The sequence below is a fragment of the Borostomias antarcticus genome (genome assembly GCF_949987555.1).
Source record: "Borostomias antarcticus genome assembly, chromosome: 16".
In the NCBI taxonomy this organism is placed as follows: Eukaryota; Metazoa; Chordata; class Actinopteri; order Stomiiformes; family Stomiidae; genus Borostomias; species Borostomias antarcticus.
Window position 1 is genome coordinate 18743921 of NC_140249.1, and position 22727 is coordinate 18766647.

At 46.4% G+C, this 22727-nt stretch overlaps 1 protein-coding gene across 1 annotated transcript; it reads right to left on the bottom strand.

Moving 5' to 3' along the window:
* Window positions 1-560: 560 nt before the first annotated feature.
* On the bottom strand, window positions 561-21531 carry nup160 (nucleoporin 160; the record flags this gene model as incomplete). Its single annotated transcript, XM_084451261.1, has 34 exons — window positions 561-1020; window positions 1200-1295; window positions 1819-1944; window positions 2200-2341; window positions 2442-2543; window positions 2672-2795; window positions 2958-3068; window positions 4366-4426; window positions 4614-4774; window positions 4905-5010; window positions 6457-6553; window positions 6726-6820; window positions 6916-7011; window positions 7315-7434; window positions 7592-7690; window positions 7770-7839; window positions 8098-8260; window positions 8447-8517; window positions 8744-8880; window positions 8997-9157; window positions 9426-9559; window positions 10772-10937; window positions 12692-12785; window positions 15602-15772; window positions 15949-16032; window positions 16619-16687; window positions 17287-17371; window positions 17676-18028; window positions 19386-19500; window positions 19680-19755; window positions 19884-20112; window positions 20313-20523; window positions 20791-20899; window positions 21441-21531. The coding sequence occupies 34 exons, from the start codon at window positions 21529-21531 to the stop codon at window positions 937-939; spliced, it is 4209 nt and encodes a 1402-aa protein (XP_084307387.1). The 3' UTR covers window positions 561-936.
* Window positions 21532-22727: the final 1196 nt, after the last annotated feature.

Sequence of the window (22727 nt, forward strand, 5' to 3'; positions counted from 1 at the left end):
GTTTTAATTTGTACTACGCTGATGAAGCCTTTTTCACGTCTGAGGTGTTCAGATGGAGTGGTAAGTGCTGTGTTGGCGTCATGTCAGTTTTCCCTGCAAGGTTTGGTGCAGATTGGCCTAGTAATATGGTCATGATCTTCTGCTTTATTTGACTCCAGTATCTTGCCATTTATCAGCATAGCAAAATAATAATTACAAGATTGACTATTTTAATGATTTGACAGGATTATTTAATTTAGCACTCGGTAGTCTGAGAGCCCTTACTCTCAGGCCGGCAGCACTGGATGGTTGGTTCTGGGTTGAGCCAGTGAGGGGATTTCTTTTTAGATGTTAGGTTTTTGTGTCAAAGTTTTTTGTGTCAAAGTTGATCCATTTGATGCATTCTTGAACATATTGTCTTCCAGCCTCCAGCCTCTTACATTAAGTAATGACGAGTTAAATGCCCCTTCACCTATTCCAATTAATTGACCCATTCATAACAAGGAAACCATTTTAATTGCATTTTACAATTTACAACAAACCTGATTAAGTTCAGAGTACAAAATGACAAAATTGTTGCAGTATGATTACAATGTATCTATAAAAAAATACACATTCCGTTTCAATAAGTGTTACCAGTTGCGCACACACAAAGACGGACCATATTTACAGTACATTGAAGAGCAGTAAGCAGGTACAAACCCTCCCCCACAATTTAAGATTCCTGAGCCCTCAACAAAATTCTACATGCCAAACAACTGGAGACAAAATGCCCACCACAGTTGCAGTTCATACAAATCAAAGTTTAATATACCCATAGAAAAATAACATACTTCCATTTTGTTATTTTGTTCCTGGTTATTCCAAAGTGTGTGAGGGAGAGGGTTCATCATGGTGGCCAGGGAGGGAGCCCCATGGTGGCCGGGCAGTGCTGTGAGGTTCTGACAGGAGAGAAGTCTACTGGGCCAGGAGCCGCCTCCTGCTCGTCTGATCCACCAGCTTGTGGTAGTCATCCAGCTTGTCCCGCAGTTTGTTATAGATCTGGGAGGAGATATGGACAGTGCTTTAACAAAACAATCTTGCGACCTGTTGTAAGAATAATAGATTTCCTAAAAATTGCTTTGTCAAAGTACCACTGAAGCCCGCTGTGTATAACTTGCAGCAGTGCAAAGGTTAGAATACATCTAAACTGACTGTAGGTAAATGAGGTGTTATCTTACGCTGGCGTTGGTTTGCGTCTCGTTCAGCGAGTGTAGGAGCTGGTCGATGGAGGTGTACGGGAGCCACACCAAGGGGGCGGTGGCTGAGAGGGGCCTCTGTCAAAAACAAACAGACATCTCAGAGACACAATGGCAAGAAGATGCAGGAAACTTCATTTGTCTTTATTCTTAGGCTTCCATGGCTCATAAATATGTACCGACTATACATGAGAGCAGTACAGGGGTGCTTTACTAAAAATAGCTTTATGTAACCCCTAAGTGTAATGATGTAATAACTAATTTGCATGTCAAAAAACAGTGTCCCACCAAATAAATGTGATTTTTTTTTTACATCATGGTGGATGATTGATGGTAAAAAGAAAAGATTGAGTAAAAATCCCCTTTAACCCTTTTAACCATGAAAATAGTGACATTTCAAATATTAATTGGATTTTCCCTATAATACTAGAAAGCGCAGTTTCTCAGCTTTCAGCAAGTGTTGGAGTGAGGAATTTTTTAGATTTGTTAGATATTTTTAATATTATTAAATATTTGTTAGATATTTTTAAAATGTTGCCGGTGACGTGGTCGTATTAAAAGGGTTAAATACAAGTAGTAGAGTCTATAAATAACACTGTACCTCAATTCCAAAGTACTGGTGTCCCTTCCCCAGTAGAGCGTCCACGTACTCCAGCACCAGCTCGGCCGCCGCCTCCAGAAGGTCGTAGTTCAGATAGAGACGTAGCAGGGCTGCAGCGTCCACTCCCTGTGGAGACAACATGATCATATCAGGCATGGTAGCCTACGTAACTACACTGTCAACTCCCATCACGTGGATTTCAAAGCAAGAGACGGGTTTAAGAGTCTCAACTTTAACCAATCATTGTTTTTAACTCTTATGTGGAGTAGTATACAATTGAACCTTTGGAGAAGGGTGGGGGATTTGCGACAGAGAAGGTCTGTTGGGTAATATTTCAGAGTGAGAAACTCTTGAGGCCCAACTTCAGCCCTGATTTCTCACCTTATAAGCGTTGACCAGCCAGTCTGGCAGAGGCACCCCGTGTGACAGCAGCTTGTTGATGACGCAGCGGTGGTGCTGTGAATTCTGGGTAGTGTACTTCTCCAAGTAGGAGGCCAGCAGTCTCCAGGCTTCATCTGTGGCACTAAGGAGACGAGACCGATGATTTAGAACAAGTGAAGAGAAACAGAAGGTAAAAATATTTGTTCCAATATGAATAAACAAGCATTTGGGAGACTGCAAACCTCGATTCTTTGGTTGTGATGACTGTGGACAGCTGGTTGGCCGCTAACCAGTTCCAGGCCTCATTCTGACTGTCCTCTCCACCGTACTGCAACTTGATGCACCTGGAGATTATCACCAAATGTCCCCATCATTAACCACAGGTAGGTCAACTGAAGAACTTGTAACAGTCATACTATTTTGGTATGATTAGTAAACAGACTATTGAGGTTAATCTACTCTAGTGACTTACTTGAAAACCAGGCCCTCAAAGACAGGTGTGAGGGAGAGTTTGAAGGTCTGACACAGGGAGAGGGCGCAGTCAAACAGTCCCGTTTGGACCAGCAGGGCCACCATCTCCACTGCAGAGGCACTACCTGTGGGACCAGAGACATACATGCAAAATGAGCTCTCTGAGTGGGTGCCAACACTCACAGCTGTGTATAGATACATTTCAGTATTAGAATGAGAAATGACTGGATGATGACGTGTGGTTTCTAGAGTGGGGGAATGTGTTGTTCCTGGAGGTGCTTGTGTACCTGCGATGGCGGCGGAGGGGGGGTCGTGCTGGGCCAGGGTGAGGCGACTGCGGGCCAGGATGTACTCCTTCTCCAGGTCCTTCAACTCCAGGATGTCAATCTGGCGACTCACTGTGAGCGCACACGCGCACACACACACACACACACAATGTATCATCTCTCTTCCTCTCTTTCCTCATTGCTATTAAATGAGTTGAGATGGTAAAGGGTTTGGTAGGAACATGGTTCTTTAACAGGGTTCCACAACTCTTTTCAAGAGATCATTTTCCAGGCCATCCTTCATGCACGCGCAAGAAAACGTGCACACATTTTGTTTTGTCTATTCTTTTACAGCGGCCCTAAGAATAGATGTGCCCACTATTCCGGTGCCCTAACCTTAACCCTAACCCTAGTTTTGCATAGCCAGACCTATCTCCACACTTCATTAACACTGCCAGCGCTGGAGGAAGGTCTGGCTGCACTCATTACCATTCGGAGATATTTCTTTACACCAATCACAATAGTCTTGGGTGGAGTGGTTCCTGGCTTGGAGGTTGTTTCACGTAGCGAAGGGGACATTTTAAAACGGTAACACGCAGATGATTGACTGAGTCAGCCCCTTCAATAATCCCTGTGTGGGGAAATTTGGGGAGGAGTCTGGATCCACCCAATGAGTGGTGACAGAGAATCTCCCATGATCACTGATTGGGCCAGGGAGATTCTCCCGCCTCCTAATGACAAGGCTCATCTCCAAAACCTACATCGTCATTCAGACTAACCTAACCCAAATATGTATTTTTGGCTAAAATGCTTGAAATTGATGGTTAAAGGAGTAGTAAAGGGAAATGCATGTTTAGCCCTGTTTTAAGGTTACTTATGATCATATACAATGGTTCAGATCAAAACGTTGACAAAACTAGCACTTTTGAGAAAGTCTGATAATTGCTCTACCACCGTTTTGGTCATACAATGGATGTGGGTGGGTTTCGGCATAATGTCATCCAACCTGCATGTGCTAGCCTACTGCATATGTTACCGGGTGGCGTGACTTGGGGTGTGTTCACAGAGTTTCCACAAGATGACCGAGAGCAGCCTATTCGAAATACTCAAAATACTCGTCAATTAATACCATTTGAACGTTCTAAACATAACTTAGCCCTTCCAGATGGCAATGTTATCCGTCTTGGGGAGCTCTGATAGATAGCCTTGTAGTTCATGCTCAGTTAAAGGAAAATATGAGAATGTTGAAATAATTCTCCAGGACAACACATGATTTTCCAGGACGTTTGACTTTTTCCTCTCATTTTCCATGTGTTTTCCATGACTGGAAAATTGGTCACCTGTTTTCCAGGACTGGACTGGGAACCCTGTTTAAGCTCAACTACACTAGTGATAAAACATGGCTGGTATTAGAGTTCCCAGCCCTCACCTGGACCAGTGGCAAACTCTCCATCGTAGTTCCTCTTCGGCGACGCCCCAGGACGCTCATACTGTGGGGAAAGGAGAGGTTTAGTGACAAGTTATGCGTTTTAACACTGTTAAAAAGAAGAGATTGTGTGTTTGTGTGTGCGTAAAAAAAACAAACACCAAGCACTGAGATGGTGTGTGTGTGTGAATGAGTGTGTGAGAATGAGTGAGTGAGTGTGTGTGTGTGTGTGAGTGAGCGTCTCTCCTCACCACGGCTCCAGAGGAGGGCTGGACGATCCAGGCGTAGTCGGGCCTGATGAGCCTGAGGCAGTTGAGGGCGGCCAGGTAACAGTTGACCTGCTTCTGGAGGCCCTGCTGGGTCCGCACCTCCCGGCCCAGACGCATCCCGTACTCAAACATCACCGTGCCGGCTGGCCGGGACCACAGCACGCGCACAGAACAGGAGCAGGTTGAGTCAAATGCAAGAAAGCAGAACAACAACGAAGGACCTCTGGTTTGGAGAGACGAGGGGAGGAGCGGGCGCTGGCGGTCGTACCGTACCTTTCCTGAAGTTGTGTCTGTTGATGTGGAAGGCGTAGAGCAGCTCGTAGTAGTTGTGAGACATGAGGTCCACGGCTCTGGCGCGAGACTCGATGATGCTGACCACCTGTAGAGAGACGTCCAGCAACCAGAGTCAGATACACATCCTAGATGGGGATGTTAGAACCAACTCATCCACTGAGCGGGCTCTGGCCATCTGGAGGAGATACATAGGCTGCTATGCTAGGATAATGGCATTGTATAGATACTAAAAATAGTGTAAACTAGATGGCAGACTTAGTCTGGTGTCTCATGTACTAAATATTGGACTTAGTCTGGTGTCTCATGTACTAAATAGTGGATTTAGTCTGGTGTCTCATTTACTAAATAGTGGACTCAGTCTGGTGTCTCATGTACTAAATAGTGGACTCAGTCTGGTGTCTAGTGTACTAAATAGTGGACTTATGGTGTCTTACTGTACATACTAAATAGTGGACTCAGTCTGGTGTCTCATGAACTAAATAGAGGACTCAGTCTGGTGTCTTACTCAGTCTGGGTGTCTTATGTACTACTGTAGATAGCAGACTTAGGCCCCGAAAATGTTCACACAGTCAGACCGTCAAAGGCTATTTGCAATAGGCAAACGCATCTGGTGTAATTGTCAACGTTGGTAACTCGCTCACGCAGTAGCGGCGCTTCCAGTAAAGGGGTGGAATAATGGCGCAGGTGTGCCTTTCCCAACCAATCAGGTGAGCCACAGTATAAAAACAGGCTACAGTAGGTGTGAGAACGGACGACTGAGCAGAGAGAGGAAGAGAAGTGAAGGCTTTAGGCTACGCAGGAGATCTGTATCCTCGTACGTGTGCAAGAGCGCAAGTTACACAGCCACTTAATCATATCAGATGTTCGAGCTGCTTGGGAGGAGATAGGGGCGGCTCTCAGTATTTCATGAAATTCATTTGTAGGCCTACAGAAATATGTGGTGGAATGTTTTCTAGATAGTACACTCTGTTGTGTTATGTACTAGATAGTGGAGTGAGTCTGTTATGTACTAGATATTGAAGAGAGTCTGTTGTGTTATGTACTAGATAGTGCAGTGAGTCTGTTGTGTTATGTACTAGATAGTGCAGTGAGTCTGTTGTGTTATGTACTAGATAGTGGAGTGAGTGTTGTGTTACGTACTAGATAGTGCAGTGAGTCTTGTCTTATGTACTAGATAGTGGAGTGAGTCTGTTGTGTTATGTACTATATAGTGAGTCTGTTGTGTTATGTACTATATAGTGTAGTGAGTCTGTTGTGTTATGTACTATATAGTGAGTCTGTTGTGTTATGTACTAGATAGTGAAGTGAGTCTGTTGTGTTATGTACTATATAGTGAGTCTGTTGTGTTATGTACTATATAGTGAGTCTGTTGTGTTATGTACTAGATAGTGCAGTGAGTCTGTTGTGTTATGTACTATATAGTGAGTCTGTTGTGTTATGTACTATATAGTGAGTCTTGTGTTATGTACTAGATAGTGCAGTGAGTCTGTTGTGTTATGTACTAGATAGTGCAGTGAGTCTGTTGCGTGACCTCGTCGTGCAGCTTGGCGTAGGAGAACTGGACCAGGTCCTGCAGCTGAGAGCGCTCACACAGAACCACCACCAGCTGCCGCAGACAGTCCACCTGCCTGGGGGGGAGGAAGACGAGGGAGAGGACGAGGAAGGTCAACACAACACGTCTCTCACGCACCCGCCTGCCTGCCAACCCATGAGATTTGAATACATCGCACACACACTGCCAAACGGGAGGAAGACAGACAGACGAGGCAGCGGGGTGTGTGTAGAGAGCAGAGAGTGTACCTGCTGGAGTCGGGGTTGTGGATCAGGGCCTCGTAGGCCTCGCTGTTGTGCCCCAGGTCCAGATGGTGCTTGAAGATGCGCGTCCACAGAGCAGCCTGTAGCCCGGACGGAGAGCGCTTTAGATCGAACGCAGACATTCTTTGGAATGGAATTCTCTTTTTTCCCCCCAGAGGACTTAAAGAAGGCCCACCTGACTCCTCACGTCGTTGACCGCCTCGGTGATGGCCAGCGTCGCTAGTTGAATGACCAGCTCTGGCAGACCCACGTCCTCCAGTAACCGCAGCACCTGCGGACGCGCGTCCGGAAAACACACACGCACACAAAACACACGGCATAACTAATGTTTTATTCATAAAAAACGCTTCATGTTGAGAAAGTGCTGAATAACGTTTAGCTAACGTTGTTGCCTGCTTCGCAAATATGTTAGCTAACGTTAACGTTACCTCAATTCCTGAACCTAGCTAACATTAGCTTAACTTAATTTAGCTAAACTTAGCTTACAGCTGTTCGCTATAACTTTAGTAGCAGCAGCAGTAGTGGCTGTAGTGTACTGTTATAGTAACATATTTCCAAGCCCCAGTATGGCCACCTTGTTGTAGTACTGTAGAAGTGGCAACGATGCTGCCTCCTCTTCGTCTGCTCCTGTTAATCTCATCAGAAACTCCTCCTTCTCCACCTCTGGCGCCGCCTTCTTGAAGCACTCCAGTGCCTGAGCGAAGAGAACCGCAAAATGGAGAACAAGCTCACCACGTTTACCACAGATGGTTTCAGTTCCACAATTCCGAGACTTGAACTCCAAAACCAGAATTTCTAATCAACTGTTCAGAAGTTCATAATCACACACACACACACGCACACACACGCACCTTCTGTCCCTCTCCGTTAGCCAGGTAACACTGTCCCAGCATGAAGGAAGTGGAGCCCACGTTGACCTGACACCAGGGCTGGATGAGCCTCACATACTCCTAAAACACAGACCCAGGTTTAGGCAAAGGTCACATCTTCATCTGTACGGTCATTCCGGTCTGAGGCAGTTATACTCACCTGTAATTGTGTGTACTGACAGTTGGCCATCAGGCACTCTGGGAACTGGAAGCTGGGGTTGCCGGGCCAGCTAGACACACAATGTTAAGGGACAACATTTATATACTAATAATATGAATAATACCTGGGCTTTTCGTTTAGATAATTCACACATTCATCAACAATTATCAGTTCAGCTTGCCGCACTAAAGGGCTTCCGCTGAAACGGGCCGCGTTGTTTGGTCCGCTGCACTATTTTAGTGGAAACCCTTTTCCTAACCCGGTCTGTGTGCTAGCCCGGCCTAGCCTAGCCTAGCGCGTGCTAGCGTGAGTCTATGGAGGAGGATACAGGAGCTGCGCTAGCAGGTGGACCACGCTGGAGATCATGTGGGGCCAGTGGAGCAGAGCCAGGCCGGGGGAGGGGTTCTGCTGTTGGGCGTAGAGCTGGGTGATGATGGTCTTCCTGGCCACGCTCTGGTAGAACAGCTCCACCACCGTCTGGGGGCTCAGCACTGGAGGGGGACAAAGTTGGGGGGGGTTACAATCCCCTCAGAAACTGAGGCGAGTCATGCAAAGGCACATATGGAATATACAAGCTATAAATAAAGCTTTGGTCATGACTGTACACACACACACACACACACACATCCATCCATCCATCTACACACACACACACACACACACACCCCCCTGCACACCTGATCTGTTGGTAGCCAGGGCGGGGGAGTCCGACAGCTCCAGAACTGAGAGGTGCTGCAGGTTGGCGTCTCTGGAACGAAAACAAACAACAAACACACGTCAAAATTAACACCGAGGTAAGCTACCTCGCACGATTAAAAATTACAACTGAGGCACACCGTTTCTCACAAATAAAACTCGCAAATAAAAACTTTACAGTGAGGTAGGCTGTTTCTCACGAGTCAAATAAATCCATTCTAAATCCAAGTGTGTGATAGTCGCGCAAGGTGACGTGACGGTGATGACGGGGGTCTCACATGATGTCCAGGGGGACTGTGGAGGCCAGGCTCTGGCTGACGTGTTTGAGGAGGTGGTAGGAGCACAGCAGGTGGCAGCTCCGCGGAATCAGGTCCTGCTGCAGCTGCAACAGCTGGGCTCCTCCAATCAGGAACACCTGGGATAGACGTGCACACGCACACACACACACACAGGAGTGAGTCTGCTTCCCTCACTAATGGTGTCTGTGGGCGTGAAAATATGTGTGTTTGTGCGCGCGTGTATGTGACTCACGTTTTCGTCCAGGCGCAGGTACAGCTGCTGGAGCAGGAGCAGGTCCCTGCAGAGCAGCGCTCTGGTCATGGCGGTCTGGTACACCGCCTGGCACACCACTGTCACCGCCGCGCTGCTGCCGTACAGCTGGGACAGACCGACGCGCACGGCCAGCGTCTGGGCTGGTAGGACGCACGCACACACGCACACACACTCGCAAGTTGAGACTCTCTACGCAACAAACATCTTCTGTTCCATTTTGATATCTGAGAAAACCCTATTCGAGCGAGCTTGTCATAAAGAGTCACCGTTGCGTCCTCTCACTAGTACAGATCATTCGAGGACATGCTCGAGACGTCATCGTCCTTCTATGGACCGAGTCCAAAGATGAGATAAGTGTCTTTTCCAGGAAGCGCGGGCTGAGCCGTCCCTGTAAGCGGAAGCGCTGACCTGGTGCGACCGGGCCCTCGGCCGGGCCCTCGGGGTCCGTCTCCAGGTCCATCTCCCTCAGCAGCGCGCCCATGGCCCCCAGCGGGCTGCGGATGTCCTGCAGCTTGTTCTGGATCTTCTCCACCACGTTGTCACTGCGGACGGGAAGGGGGGGCGGGGGAAGGGGGGGCGGGGCTCGGTGAGACGCGGGAGTACGGAAACCGGCCCGCCGGGTCGGTCGGCAGAGCGCGGCGTTCTTCGACCTCGGGGGGTCCTAGGGTCGAGCGTGTCAATACTATATACATATCATGTACATGTGACATACATGCAGTTCATTATTTTTATGATGATGATATAGAGTGTTTTTAGTTCATGATGTAGTCGGGGTGTGTGTGTTATCAGTGCTAGTGTTCACACACAAGTCCATCAAATTCACTCCATCACAAATCTCCAATTCACTTTACCCACCCAGGTAATTCCAATTCAAATGTTTTTTTCTTTTCTTAAAAGGTGCTCTGTACGATTTACTGCACTTTTTGTAAAAAATAAATAAATAAATAAATAAAATAAAAAACTCCAATATATGCAATAAATAGGTCCAGGGGAGTCATAACTATCTGTACAGAATTATAGAATATAGCCAACGGTGTAATGCCTGTGGAGCAAATGCAGAATTTATTTTTATTATGAGCGAAGCCGGCCCGGCGCTGAGCCCCACCCCCTGAACGGCACCGTATATAAGAGAGGGGCATCGTCATCTTGATGGACGTTTGAAATATGGCCGTTGGGAATAGGCCTATACAGCTAACGTTAGCTGAACATGGCTGAGAGAAGTTATAGTCCGGGAGCAAAGACACCACGGTCTTCGGCTAAAAAAAGAGTCAGACAAAAGAAGATCACGTACACAAATCAATATTGGGCTGGCTTTTACTATCTGGAGAGAGGGTGGAGTTACTTTGGGCATCAAAAGCGACTCGGAGCTCGCCTTTCTTCTCCTTGACGCGTAAGTAGCTAAATTCAAGTTCATAAGCAACGTTAGCCAGCCCTAGTCCCCCTAAAATGTTAGCTACCATGTATTTCTGTATGATATTCATGTATATCTGTATATATTCTGTATGTGAAAACGCTGACTTGTTTATATCTGATACCCTGTACAACTGCCCCATCTAGTGGCCAAAAAAAGAAAAGAGAAATCGAACTGAGCACCTTTAAGCAAGCATTCAAAAATGGATCTCCCTCCAGCCGACCCTTATCTGATATACAGCGCATTCAGAAAGTATTCAGATCCCTTCACGTTTTCCACATTTCCACATAAGAGTGCTTTTCTGCCCGGTCCGCGGTCCTGTGCTCTACCAGCGGGTACTGACTTGTCGTTCTCCAGCAGGCTGTCCAGCACCGGCTCGGCGGCCACCTCCGGCGGCTCCAGCTGATCCAGGGCCCGGTCCATCTCGTAGGCCATGTCCGGAGGCACGGCCTCGCTCACCAAACGCAGACACTGCACCAGCTGCAGCACGTCCCGGCCCAGCTCTGGGTCTGGGGGAAGGGGGAGACGCGGGGAGAGGGAAACTGGGCTGAGTAGGGGAGCCGTGAGGAGCCCAAATGGCTGATATGACCATATATGGGCAAAAAGGTCAAATATTAATTGTCAAACAAGAAGGCGCAAATGCAACTCAATAGAGCCAAAATGGCCACTGTTTTTTTTAATATGATTTATTCTTGATATTTTGGTTCAAGATTAGTTGATGTTTATATTAGTGGAGTGTTGTGATTAGAGGAGGGCCGGACTGCCAGTGTATATACGGGGGTGTGGCTTTGAGTTTATCAATGAAGAGTGAAGGTGTGGAGGCGGAGCTGAGAAGGCGCGGGAGACGTCGGGAGCAAGAAGGGTGCGTGGACGCGTCACGGAACAAACATTGTCAGGTTTCAGGACTAAGATAAGAGACTCTGGAGGCAGAGCTTGGGACACACACACACGCACGCGCACACGTATAATATGTACCCTTTGCTTTTAAACCTAAACGGACCACATCGGAGTGCGGGTTGGCGCAGCAACACATGGGATAGCGCAAACACGTATCCAGAGGGACCCGGACCCTAACACTAACCCAAGCCCCCAGGATTCGAAATCTAAAGTGAAGGCCTATTGAACCGCGCCATCTTGGCTAGATTTATAGTCATTTTGCTATTTCCGGTGACTTTTGTACTTGCACAGTTGTGCTTTTCTGTCCGACGCACGTCCACGCACGTTCCCGGCTCTCCCCACTTTGATTTAGCAATGAAAACCGGCTTGCATATTAACCTGTTTTTGTAAAATATATCCATTGGAGAAATTATTTTTTCATCCAGGCATCTTAGTTTTAACAGGTTAAATATAAACTGAACATGTTTTGTTTGCTAGTAGATGGTATTCATTCCGTTCGCGATAACGTTATTGCAGCCAGGCTTAATTCCTCCAGGGAGCCAGTGAGCGGCGAGTTGAAAAGCTTCAATCCCCGCCGGCAGGAGCTTTGGCCGCTGCTACCGCATCTCGGATAACCCGCTGAGTTCGTGGCTGCTATTTCACATTCGCCCTTGATCAATCCCAATACCGATCCATGGTAATAATGAATCAATCGTTCAGATCGGCAGTGCTGCATGCATGTTACAACATCATTGTTAGCTTTATTAACATAACCATAGACTACATTTATCTCTCTAACGTTAGGCTATCCATCTTACACCAGTCGGCCATTCGATAGCTAGGACGCGCGTAGGACAGAAAAGCACAACTGCGCAAGTACAAAAGTCACCGGAAGGCCAGAAAAGCAAAAGTGCGCAAGTACAAAAGTCACCGGAAATGGTCAAATGACTACAAATTTGCCAAGATGGCGCGGTTCAATAGGGCTTCATTGTTGATAGCGGTCAGTGAATGGAGTGGCTGTATCCAGTTCTATTAATACATCCATGCACTAACCCAACAACAAACCCAGTGAGTAAACTCCAGCCATGCGCCCCTAGCCCGGTTCAGAGTTTGCATTCACCGAGGTCGAGGTAGGATCAATTCCACGTTTTATCATTCACGCGGGGAAAGTACCATTCTAGGTTACAACCCCGCTAGGCCTTAGTCAGCATAGCACGAGCCATAGGCTGGCGGGGGGGGCGGGGCTATAACAGCCACTATCCCCACACATCAACAATCCAACAGATTTCACAGAGACCTCATGGACCAAAATGGCTCTGGGAAAGCTAAACACACTGATGATATGAGAAAGAGAGAGAGAGAGAGAGAGAGAGAGAGGGTTATTTACCCTCAGCGACAGGGGTCTCCACATCCGAGGACAGGTACTCGTCGTAGGCCAGGTGGTCCACAGCGAAGCAGGGCAGTAGGAACGTCACGAAACCCTGGGGAGGCACACATCCTTACTACTACGGTAAATCTACAGCAGCACGTGCTAAGCCCTGCCTACTAAATATGGAAAACGGGGTGGCTTTGGGGTGGCTATGGCTCAGGAGGTAGAACAGGTCGTCCAAGGATCGTAGGGTCGGCGAATCGGTTCGAATCCCGGCTCCTCCTGTACACATGTCGAAGCGTCCCTGGGCAAGACACTGAACACCAAATTGCTCCCAATGAGCAGGCTAGGACCTTGCATGGCAGCTGCCACCACTGGTGTGTGAATGTGTGTGAATGAGAGGCCATTGTAAAGCGCTTTGGATAAAAGCGCTATAAATTCAGACCTTTTACTGTTTACCAAAACTATCATAAATAAATAAATGTGTTGTGTAAATGTGGTACAGTCATACAAACTTCAATACACCGCACCTTGTGGCGTGAGCAACGACGACAGTGGCGGTAAAATAATTATTACAACCCGCAACGACGCGGGCCAGTTTTAAAGCACTGCTACAGTATAGTAGGCTACTAGGCTTCTAGATGGTACAGTAGCCTTTCCCTCACAGCCTGTAGCTGTGCACTTCATAAAATAACTAGTTATCTCCTATCTATAGGAAAATGCCTATCTTCTTAAGACAATAGCTATTCCTAAGGGGCAGCTGTAGCTCAGTTGGTAGAGTGGGTCGTTCACTGATCGAAGGGTCAGTGGTTCGAATCCCAGCTCCGACTGTCCACATGTCGAAGTGTCCTTGAGCAAGAAACCTAACCCCAAATTGCTCCCAATGAGCAGGTTAGCACCTTGCATGGCAGCTACTGCCATTGGCGTGTGAATGTGTGTGAATGGGTGAATGAGAGGCCATTGTAAAGCGCTTTGAGTGCCGCTAAGGTGGAAAAGCGCTATATAAGTGCAGTCCATTTACCAATTTACCATTCCTAAACTCATGGTTTTGATCATCCCAGATCTCATAGGCTATTGTATCTTTGCTTAAGCAATCCTAACTATTCAATTCTATCTCAAACGGTCGGTCTGCATTTGAATTGATAGTTTCTATATCCAGCTGGGCTGGAATATTTGGGGCAGACACTTAGTAGGTTTCATGAATTTTGAAGCGGGTAGCCTAGTAGAACGAGAGAAACAGCCGTTACGGTTAGTTTGCTCCAGCTCCAGTGGACGGAGGGAGATTGAGCGGAAAAATAGCTGGCCAGCATAATCGGTTTGCTGGCAATTCATTTTGACAACTGGACAGTTGATGTTGCACAGTAAATGCACATGTACATTCCGTTCTTGGATAGTTGCTATCGAAATCAGGACTGGCCTCTATCAATCAAACTATCGAATTCAGCCCAAAAACTGCGGCAGACTGGCAGAAATGTGAAATTGGAATGGAGCAGTCACCGCAAACAGCACAATTAAGCCGTGGCTGGAAGTCGCTAACGTTAGTAGCTAGTGTAGCAAGTCCAGCCATGGAAAAGTCTAGCTGTAAGCTAGGTAATATGGGCAAACATATATCAACTTACCAGTTATCAAAACTAAATACCACCAAACAGGTTATGCTAGCTTGCCGTTTCCAAATAAATGTCAAGCTTGTTTGATTTGACTGCCTACATGGGCAGCCACCCAGTCGCAATTGACAGTCAAGTTGATTGCATTTATTCTGAGCCAGTCAGTCTTATCGAAATAATTAGGTTTATATTTCAAAAGTCAAAAATCAATCCTATCAGGAAAATATAGGCCCTATTTTTTCACAATGAAACAGCTGTTGCAAGTCATTCAGACATTTTTGAGGTGAGTAGCCTAGTAGAACGAGAAACAGCAGTAGCCTATCCTAGTCAGCTTGTTCCAGCTGCAGTGGGCGGAGGGAGGCTACCAACGCATGATACACTTATTTGATTCAAGGCACACCCAAACACATCAAACACGATTGGTCAATTACATAGCCTACAGTGTATATATAGACCCACACAGCCCCACAGACCAAAAGGCCATTCATTCATTCAGATACATGTAGCTACATCAGAGTGTATAGGACCCTCATCGACTCCAGTGACCGATTCACATTTATACGCTACGTTTTGAAGCTTTTAAAATACAATCTGAATTGCACAATAACACACAGATGATAGCCAAGACATTGTTTAAGTGGATTAAGTCGATTATTAGTTATGAGCCATTGCGATCTGACTCATTTCAATAGATTGCATCTACAAATCCACCTTGTTTCTACACTTCAAAACTATATTTCCCAGTCGAAATTAGAACCGATTCCCACAGATTATGAAAGCGAATGTTTTGTTTTATTACTAGCAGATAAATCTTAAGCGCGATAAATGCTTTTCCAGCGGGGGTAGCTGGATAACGTTAGCTGGAAACAGCGCTGACCAGCAGGCTACAATGTTTAGCTACATTTCAATCGATCGTGTCTACAAACCATCTCTCCAAGTGATTTGCTACAGTAACGAAATCTCATAAGTCTCGGTAGCAGCTTCAATAATAATGTGTTGCCTTTGTCTTGCTTATAGACTACGTCAATATAGCCTACACAATATCCAATACGACGTACAATATACACAATATAATACAAAGATACTAGTTTAAAATATAAGCAGCTACTGCCAGGCGAATTGAGTTTGCTTGCTCAATGACGCCTCTTGGCGGCTATTGTGCAACACTGAATAAGGAGTGGTCCGAACGCTCCTCTAAAACTTCGCAGTCGTTGCTGCTCTCCCCGCGAGATGCGGCGAAGTATTTAAGTTTGTGTGACTGCATCTGTCGCACGGCGACCGAGTGCATTTGTGTGCACGTAGACGACATGCGTGTGTGCGGTACCTTCTTGAGCAGGCAGACCATGGCGGTGTGCGGGCTGACCAGCAGGGCCAGCGGCGCGGCCAGGGCCTCCTGGTACTGGAGGCAGCAGGCGTAGAACTTGGACCAGAACTCCACCTGCAGCTGGCGGTACTCCTCCTGGGAGAACTCGTACTCCGTCACACTGCTCTGCAGCTGAGAGAGGGAGGGAGGGAGGGAGAGAGAGAGAGAGAGAGAGGGGGGGAGAGAGAGAGAGAGAGAGAGAGAGAAAAAGAGAAAGAGAGAGGAGAGAGAGAGAGAAAGAGAGAGGAGTTAAACATTGAAACGGGGAAGACGGAAAGAGTGCGACAGCGAGGAGCGGTCAGGCCTACCTCGTTCTCCACGGCTATGGTGACCTCCTTCTTCAGCGTCTCCCAGGGGAGGTCGACCATTCGCTCAGGGCCTCTCCTGTAGATCTGATGTGGTGAGGACATTAGGGCTGGGTTAAAAAAAATCCATTAATCGATTCGGAATCGATTCGGAATCAAATGATTCAGAATCGATTCTTGAATCCCAAAATCGATCTTTTATTTAATGAGTCAATGAATAAATTAAGGAATGAATAGTTCATTAATTCATTCAATGGTTCATTCATTCATGCATTCATTCATTCATTTTTGGAAATCAGTATCGATACCCAGCCCTAGTATTAGCCAGCTAAAAAAAACAAAACAGGTTTTAGTAACACTAACCGAATCGATATTGAATCGAATCGAGATAATCGATTCTGAACTTTGTGAATCGGAATCAAATCGATTCTTGAAATTCGAATCGATACCCAGCCCTAGAGGACATGTCGAGATACATCACACGGACCGTGCCAGACTGAAACCACTGCTTACCAAGCTTCACTGCTTCTGTGGACCCAAATCTCACAATACATCCGATATATAGCCACTGTATAATGTACAAAATATAAATGACAAGTCAATCGTAGTCTATGGTTTCTATCCCTAGAGTACAAGTGCAGGTGACGTGGTTGCGATGGAGCGGATGTCCCACCTGGAGGGCTTTGACGATGGCCGAGGCTGTGAAGCGCAGCGGGGAGAAGAGAACATCCAGATAGGTCTCCTGGCAACAGACAAGACTCCACAATCACACCACTGAGGAGAACATGGAGGACTTTAACAATTCATATTTCAATCTGATCAGCACTGAGGAGAACATGGAGGACCTCAAGAATCCATATTTCAATTTGAGATGTAACTGTATGAAAAAATCACGATTATAGTAACCAAAATTATCACGGTTATCATTATTATCACGGTATTATAAAATGTGCTGAATATTTTCAAAAACTACTACTGTACTACACACTGAAAGTTTTATATTGAAAACCAAATCAGCACTATGCACTTTTTGTTTGCATAAACATTAAAACAATGCGTCTTGAAGACCGTTGCTTACTTTGCTTGATGCTGGATAGTATTTACAGTGAGTTTTTCAAAGCGCAGAAATCAAACACGGTTTTAATGATAAATTTATCGCGATAAATTTAAGAGAATTTTATCGCGGTTCATCATTATACCGGTTATAGTTACATCCCTAATTTCAATTTGATCGTAATTTGTCGGTATGGCTTTTGAACACCTTGGCATTGCTAAAATAGCATTAGGGTATACGTATTGTACATATATTATTATTACGAAATGATAATGGCGAGTTCTTACCCTGGGGTCCTGGGCAACTTCTATGTGGACCTCATCTTCTGGCAGGGGCTGGACAAACACCTGGTTCCACTGACCCCTCTCTGAACTGAAACAGTCCAGATATACACATCAATGACAGCAGACCCACGCAAACACTTCCCATCCCCACCTGGGTGATATTACAACCATACATCAAAAACTTGAGGTTTGTATTATTATTCTCTCTCTCTCTCACTCACACACACACACACACACTCTCACACACACACACACACACACACACACACACACACACACGCACACACACACACACACACACACACATGCACACACACACACACTTAAAACTAATTCAATATTTCTTCTCCCTTGTGTTCTTGTGGGTCATACGCTTGTCCTACGCTACTCACTGTTCATAGTTGATGTATTTGACCACAGTCTGGTTGCTATCGTCCAGCCAGAGGCCCCAGATGTCCGTGGAGGTGAGCGTGAAGTCTACCAGCGTCTCCTGCTCGCCCTCCCTGGCCTGCGTCACGAAGAGCGTGGATATGTGGTCCAGGCTGTAGCGGTTGTTGTAGGTGGCCACCAGCTGCAGCACGGTGAACTGGGCGCGGCCCCGCGGCGCCAGGTACACGCCCACACACAGCCCCGTGGCCGAGGAGAACGCCACCCGCAGCTGGGGGCCCTGGGCGGACGGGCGGCCCGCGTCGCTGCCCGCTGGCACGTACTCCAGCATGTCCGCCTCCATCAGACACATCTGGTCCTAGCAGAGAGGAGTGGTGGGAGGGGGGGGGTTGACCGGAAGTCTAGTGCTGGGCTCTAAGCTAACATTTTTCACTAGGAGCACATGTGCTCCTTAATGAAAAAATTGAGGAGCACAGAAAGAAATTTAGGAGCGCAACGAAAAATTTGAAATGACACGCATTAGGCCTACTGCCAACAACAATAAACAATAATAACCTGCTCACCATAGGAGCTCTCATCCTCTCCTACTACGCTATTCCCACACACTTCATCATGTGCATTGGTCCTAATGAAGACTATACTATTCCCACACACTGCATCATGTGCGTTGGTCCTAATGAAGACTATGGCCCAATCCCAATACCCCCCTTAGCCCTAGCCCTTGGCCCTACCCCTACATTTTGCGCGTTCACGCGTAGGGTAGTGTGTCCCATTCCTTTTAGCTTCTAGGGCTAGGGTGCATATCGAGGGTTAGTGGACGTTTTAACAGTCCTCCAAAACGAGGGTTTTCAGATGCTGACTTGAAACCGAGGGGTAGATGAAAATTCACACAATACTTTGCGAACTTAGGCAGGGATATGAAACATAGCTGCCGGTGCCGTGAAGATACGTGGGAAGAAAGCCCAATATCTTCGCAAATAATCATTAAAATCCGTGTTAAAGCTTAGTTTAATGTAGATGCAAAGGAACATGTCATTGGATCGTTATGACACGCATTTCCGGAAAAGAAAACGCTTTTTACGATGTCAACGGCATTTCATTGCGTTTTGATGTGGATCCAGTAAGTTACTGGTAGGCTATGGTGCAATGTTGAATCGAATCGAATCAATAGAACTTTGTGTAAACAACGATTTTTGAGTGACAGTTGATTCGACTCCCCCCGGGCCTCACCGAATTCCTCTCTCTCCTTGGTTCCACTTTGCCGGGCAAAATATGATTGAATGGGCTTCATTTTCTTCATTTTGTTAACATTACTGGCAGGGGCATACGGCGTCTGCAGTCGTTTTTGAGTGAGGGCAGCTGAGCTGTCATTGCGCATCATCACAAGAGTTCTGCGCGTTGCAGGTTGCAGTCGTGGGACTTGTAATAAAGAATAAAATTTAACTTGAGACTTGTAGTTTTGTATACGGGTGTGCGAAACTTTGACTCTAGTTTGATCCAATTTGCATGGATTTATTTTAGGCAACACTTCTTCGTAAGTGTTTCAAAGAGAAGCATCCTGGAGTTAGTACCAGGAAAAACTTAATTCCTCTACCCTACAGCTCTGTAAAGAAAGACTTTGGTAACTTGGAGGCAAGGCTTGTTTATGGTGATCTATTGACGATAGTGTTGATATCTACTGGGTGAACTAGCGCTTCGAGCTCATCTTCTCTCACCCTGTAGGACCACAGCCGCAGTTTGTTGTCGTGACAGAGGGCGAAGATGAAAGTGTCGTCCTCCAGCTCCCTCACCGCCAGACACAGGGCCAGGTCCCCTGGGCTTTGCTCCCCTCTGGAAAACGCACGCACGCAAACACACACAAGCGCACACACACGCGCACACACAGACACACACAGACACACACGCATAAAATGAACTGCAGCTGTGCCACTTGTAAAACTGCCCAAGCCATTGCTGAGGAAAAGACTAGTTTGCTGATTTTCAACGGGACATCAAAAATGTCCTCCAACCTGATAGCAGTGGGCATCCATCCAGACAGTCTCTGCATGACAGAACTCCTCTTTAGCTCCAGGGTGGACACACTCCCTGAGACGCAAAGAACAACACCACGCTGTTAACATCACGCCGCAACTTTTCTCCTGCGGCGATCGGCCATTGCAAAATCTCGTCAGGTTCAAACTCCTTCAGGACCCCCGGCCCCTCTCCTCCCCTACCCTGGGTGTCACCGGGCGGCAGCGTGATGACCAGGATGCCACCGGTGGGTGATGCCAGGGCGTAGTGGGCCTCCCCCTGGTGGCCGAGCCAGGCGGCCGAGGCGCTGGGCGCTGCCGTGTTGCCCGCCGCTGCGCCGGCTGGGATGACGGCGCTGTGGGCGGGGTCCTGCAAGCTCAGCTTGCCCACGTCGGTGAAGATGGACTGCATCTGGAGCTCCGTGACCAGCTCCTGTGGAAGAGGGATGGGGGGGAGGGCGTTGAGTCGGTGACGCGAACAGTCGCTGCGCAAAACACCCTTCTGACACCACCTTGCAAGGAAACAAATATATTCAACAGTAGTACGTCTTTACCTAAAGTGGGCTTTTCCTGTTAAACCTAAGTCATGTACACTGCGGTACATGACTGTATTATCTAAGTAAAGCCACCTACACTGCGGTACATGCGCGTGGGGTGCGGCAGCACCAGACGGTGCACGGTCTGGTTGGTGATGATGAGGATGATGACATTGTTGTGCTTCTCCTGGATGTGCACTCCTCCGGGTAACAGGGGGCAGTGAGCGATCTTCAGCCGCACAGCGTTGTTCAGCAGATTAGCGTCCAGGGACTGCTCCACCAGCTGGACCGTGTCCCCGGAGGTGGACCTGGAAGACAGTAAGAGACGCGTTTACAAACATAAGGCCTAAATTGTATAACACATATGTTTAAGGCACGGGCCGTAATTTGACAACACAGTCAGAAATGCTGGATAAATGTGAGGAGCCCTCTCACACACACACCACCAGGGCTAGGAAACCCAGCCTGGCTCTCAATGCCATACTCAAAACAATCTGAGCATATACAGATGTACAGACCTGTTAGGTGCTTCCACATATATGAAAGAAATATCATTACAGAACAACATTACCCACCAGTGTATGAATCTGTTACTTGTGATGGACAGAAGCTTCCCGCTTTCCTTATAGTGAAATCCCCCTGCGCTGTCTGGGTATTTGACTCCACCGGATAGAGCACTCAGACCTGCAGAAAGCAGCAAGTCGAATGCATGAATGGACACTCACAATGTGTTCTGCCACACTGCGCTGACAAGTTTTAAATAAGATGCATCCGAGATCAAATGAGTGCCGTTAAGGTGATGGTTTGACAGCTAAACAGTCAGCCGGCCAGATTTTGTATATTCGCAGATAGTTAGCGCTAGCTAGCTAACGTTTGGTGGCTGTGCGGTTGTCAAGGCAGAGACGGGGTAGCATGCTAAATACATACTAGAATAGCTGACATGAATCAACCAACAGGCAGTGTGTGATTTACTTTAAATCTCGAAGTGTAAGAAGCTAGCTTAACAGCCTCGTGTGCCGCCAGCCATGTAACCGTAAGTGCACAACACTGGCCAGTGTTGGCGAGGCCCCGTTATCTTGCTGGTAGGCTAAGCTAACTAGCTAGCTAGCCTGAAGCTACCCATGATGCTTCCATAGCGAGTCACGACCTCACCGCGTTTATGACAAAACCCCGCATATTAGCAGATACAAAGTTGAAAACTACTGTAATACTCGTTCAGCTTTACCTAGATTTACTGTTATGTCTCGGAATCTCGGAAGGCTTTCCCTCTCAAATCCACATATTTCTATGAAACTCCTCTCCAAGACCGCCGCCATCTTCACCGTATGGACTTGTGGGATTGACAGGTGAAAAGTGACCGCGTTCTGGCCTTTCAAAATTTTAAAGCTGTACTACACGACTTATTATGCACGTCGACTACTACTAATACTGCTTTAATAACTTAAATTAAAAAAAAAAAAAACACAGTACTAGAAAGAAACATAGCCTATCTTTAAAACATGAAATGATACGCATGCATTTGGACGAAGGCTATCGTGCAGTGCTGCCTAGGCTACTCACTATAAAGTAGACCTACTACAATACAAGAGAGAATAATTCATATGAAGAATAATAGCGCAGAATGGTTGTGTTTACCTGGAGAAGAGATGGGCTTCATAAAGGGGATCAAAATACTTTACTGAATACTTTGTGAAAAGTCAGCTAGACACCCTGGGAGAAGACAGATATAAGTACAGTATATAATCAGCGGGCACAAATGAACATATGTTACCATATGGTTGCCACTAAACATCAACACAATGCCACATAAACAGGAAGTGTTTTATTGCTTAATGCATCATCCCTTTGACATTTAATATGCACAATCCATAATGTCAATAAGCACAATTTAACATGGTCACCACTCAAGGTCTAAGCAATGCACTTGTGAGTCTACACTTAATGCTATCTGCTGACTTAATCAAATATGTGACTATTATGTGACAAATATGTGAATCAAATAGGCCTACTTAACCCTGACCCCAGCCTTATCGCACCACCTAAAGGGAAGTGCATATGGCAAGCAATGAAATGTGTTCAGAACTATCAAAAGAACAGCTGTATGTACACCCATCAGCCATAAGCCAGGCTAGACCTGGCAGGTTAGTTTAACAGATTAGGAAACTTCTAGCATTCAAGCCAACTTTCAGGTTGATAACCTGTGGATCTGTTGGGAATAGACAATATGCTGTCAAGGCAATGTTAATGTTATTAGTAAAGGTGTTCCAGCAGACCTGGAAAAAATTTGTAAATATTGTTTCAGAAAAGTTGTAGAAAAAGGTAGGAGGAAATAACTAATAGTTTATTATTCAACAGTTACATATTTCATTAATGATTAATTATAACAATATGTTCTATGTTTATAAGAAGTAATTTCAAGCATTAAGTGAATATAATTATTTGATTACAGATCCCAAGAAATAAAATAAATAAAAAAATAATAATAATATGTATGAATGTATAAATACCTAGA